Source organism: Protobothrops mucrosquamatus, unplaced genomic scaffold, assembly GCF_001527695.2.
Source record: "Protobothrops mucrosquamatus isolate PMUCROS unplaced genomic scaffold, P.Mucros_1.0 scaffold3404, whole genome shotgun sequence".
Classification (NCBI taxonomy): domain Eukaryota; kingdom Metazoa; phylum Chordata; class Lepidosauria; order Squamata; family Viperidae; genus Protobothrops; species Protobothrops mucrosquamatus.
Window position 1 is genome coordinate 234,954 of NW_015389385.1, and position 3,528 is coordinate 238,481.

The 3,528-nt window shown below is 44.3% G+C and overlaps 1 protein-coding gene across 1 annotated transcript in view; it reads right to left on the reverse strand.

Annotated features, from left to right (window-relative positions):
- ZFAT (zinc finger and AT-hook domain containing) overlaps nucleotides 1-3,528 on the reverse strand; it is a 94,525-nt gene that overhangs the window by 72,878 nt on the left and 18,119 nt on the right. The window contains exon 4 of the mRNA XM_015826954.1: nucleotides 3,049-3,281. Within this exon, the coding sequence (XP_015682440.1) occupies nucleotides 3,049-3,281 (233 nt within the window). The remainder of the gene's footprint in view (nucleotides 1-3,048; nucleotides 3,282-3,528) is intronic.

Here is a 3,528-nt window from a genome sequence, read left to right on the forward strand (position 1 = left end):
GTTCTAAGTGCTCCAACACTGGAGGGTTATAGCAATAGCAAAAACACTTAAGACTTATATATCGCTTCACCGTGCTTTACAGCCCTCTCTAAGCGGTTTACAGAGTCAGCATATTGACCCCCAACAATCAGGGTCCTCATTTTACGAACCATGAAAGGATGGAAGGCTGAGTCAACCTTGAGCGGGTGAGAATTGAACTGCGGAACTGCTGGCGGTCTGCAGTCAGCAGAATTAGCTTGCAATACTGCATTCTAACCACTGTGCCACCACGGCTCATGCGAAGAGATTGGACAGCCATTTGACCAGGATAATATGAGGTCTCCAGCCTTGAGCAGGGGGTTGGACTAGAAGACCTTTGAGGTCGTTTCTAGCCCTGTGATTCTGTGTTCTATGCAATAAAAGGGTTTCTTGTTGCTTTTTCTCAGGGCTATCGCTTCTCCTTCCACTGATTGTATCTCATCCTGGAAACAAAGGGCACAAACAAATTGGTCCCAGCCACCTTCCTCTCTACATAAATCCTGTACAAGGCTCACGTCCAAGGAAGCTGCAAAAGCAAGTAACATTATTTTTCAGGCTTTTTGTTGTCTATGGGCTTACTGAGACTTTGGCCAATGTAACAAGGAGAGAAGATGAAAAGATAATTAAGGCCGAAGGGAAGGGGAGGACTTTGATAAGCATGACTGAAGGGCATATGGTTGGTGTGCCAGGGGGGCAAAGAGATTTAGTCAAGGATGCTGGGGACATGGCTGGAGGCAATCTGCTCCTAGATAAGGCCAGAAAATTAGCAGTCCACAGAGGCAACTTTATATACATTTCTCTTTTCTTCAAAAAGGTTAAGGAGAGGGAGGTTATATGTATTGCCGAATAAATTTGCCTCAACTCAATCGAGGAAGAAAGGAAGGGAGGGAGGGAGGGAGAGAGAGAGAGAGAAAGAAAGAAAGAAAGGAAGGAAGGAAGGAAGGAAGGAAGGAATGGGAAGAAGGAAGGAAGGAACGAAGGAAGGAAGGAAGGAAGGAAGGAAAGAAGGAAGGAAGGCAAGAAGGAAGGAAGGAAGGAAGGAAGGAAGGAAGGAAGGAAGGAAGGAAGGAAGGAAGGAAAGAAGGAAGGGTCATTTTCATGACCTTTCTGTATTTTTGTAGGATTTAATGTGTATAACTGAGATGTCATTTGTATTTCCATACAGGCATGTCATCTAGTGAACAGATCATTAGGGCAGGGCTTTTCAACCTTTTCACCCATTGTCCCACTTTTAGGATATGGCAACATCCGAGTACCACCAGTCGCCTAGCAAGGTGTCAAAAACTTGATGACAAAAAAAAAAAGGAAAAAAGTGATAAAGTACAGGTAGTCCTCGACTTACAACAGTTCGCTTAGTGACTCTTAGAAGTTACAATGGCACTGAAAAAAGTGCCCCCCAAGCCACAGCCAACAAGATACCTGCCTGCCCGCCCGGCGGCGCTCTTCCTCCTGTCCGAGGTTTTCATTGTTCTGAGCATTTCTGTTGAGGATTGGCAGCAGGGGTGGGGTGGGGGGGTGTTTGGTTTTTATTCCTCCCGTCTGCTGGGTTTTTGCAGCAGGTTTTGGTCACTTCACATGACCCTGGGACACTGTGACCGTCATAAATATGAATCAGTTGCCAAGCATCTGAATGTAAATCACAAGACCCTGGAGATGCTGCAACATTCCAGCTGATTGGTGCTTCTTCAGGGCTCAGCAGAAGCACCAGGATCAGCGCTGAGCTCCAGCTGGATCCTGGCGCTGATCCTGGCGCTTCCACTGAGCCCTGACAGCCCCGAAGAAACGCCGATCAGCTGGAAAGCGGCACTGATCCTGGCGCTTCCACTGAGCCCTGACAGCCCTGCATCTCCAGCCATCTCTTGCTCAGGCTTGTGTGGTGCTGCCACCGGTTCAGCTCATTCCCCTCCCCCGCTACCACTTTTCTAGGATGGTCGCATACCACCTACCAGGTGCCAATGTACCACAGGTGGTACCCGTATCACTGGTTGAAAAGCCCTGCATTAGGGTATATAGATATTAACAGTGAGTTGCTTTTCCCCATAAGCTGCCCTTTTTTTTAATCCATCAGTGATCAAGCCAAGAAATGTTTCCCAAGTTCTGCAAATCTCTCGATTACTTAATCTAAAAAGAAGCCCGAAGTTGAATTATGCAGCATAATGCAAATGCAACCACTTTATTCAGATACCAAATCTGCCCAGGGTATAAGGAACTCATCCAGAGGTTGGGATGCTCTAACGGTATGCAACTTTTTTCCTTTGTAATTCAACCAATCCATAATCACAGTCCCGAAATTCAGACTTTCCCATGCCTGAACTTAGGAACAAATAAGGTGGTACCGTTGAGCTGGAGACGTTTGGCAGGCTGGTAACATCTATTTCTAGAGAAATACAAACAATATAATGATAGACCTTTCCATGTCAGCCTCGCCCTGCAGAAAATGGGGCAAATTTTGGGTTCAAAATCCCCACAGGTCAATTGATGTTTAACAATTGCTTGCCTCCTTCAAATTTTATGCACCGTTTTTATTTATTTTTTATTATTTTATTTGTACACCGCCCGGAATCGCCCTGGGAAAGAGAGGGTACAGGTTGTCCTCGACTTACAACCACAACTGAGCCCAAAAATTTGTGTGGCTAAGTGAAACAATTGTTAAGTGAGTTTTGCCCCATTGTATGATCTGTCTTGTTGTTAGGTGAATGCGGTTGTGAAGTGAATCTGGCTTCCCCATCAACTTCGCCTGCCCGAAAGTCGTAAAAGGTGATCACATGACCCTGGGACGGACACTACGACCGTCATAAATACGAGTCAGTTGTCAAGCGGCTGAATTTTGACCATGTGAACCATCAGGACGCTTCAATGCTTGTAAGTGTGAAAAATTGTTACTGGTCATTTTTTTCAGTGCCATTGTCACTCCGAACGGTCACTAAACGAATTGCTGTAAGTCGAGGATTACCTGTAGTTTTAAAATCTAGTAAACGTGTAAATAAATTGAAAGCTGAAACAAAGGTACTATTAAAATTCCAGGCTTACCAATTCTGAGTGCACTTTGAGATGGGCCTGGAGTTTGTACTTATCCGGGGTAGAATAATCGCAGTCTTCGGTTGGACACTTTAGCAAAATGTTGCTATGCTTCTGGATGACGTGGCGCTTAAGGCAGTTTTTGGTGATGGAGGAATAGTTGCACTGCGAGCAGTAATGGAGATGCTCTCGTGTGTGTGTCCGGACGTGCATGTCGTAATGCACCTGGTACCAAAACAACTTACCTGAAAACAACACAGAGAAAAACTAGTAAGTAGATGGTTCTGTTCCCAAAATAATAATAATAATAATAATAATAATAATAATAATAATAATAATAATAATAATAATAATAATAATAATAATAATAATAATAATAATAATAATAATAAAGTTGGAAGGGACCTTGGAGGTCATCGAGTCCAACCCCCTGCTCAGGCAGGAACCCTACACCATTTCAGACAAATGGCTGTCCAGTCTCTTCTTAAAAAC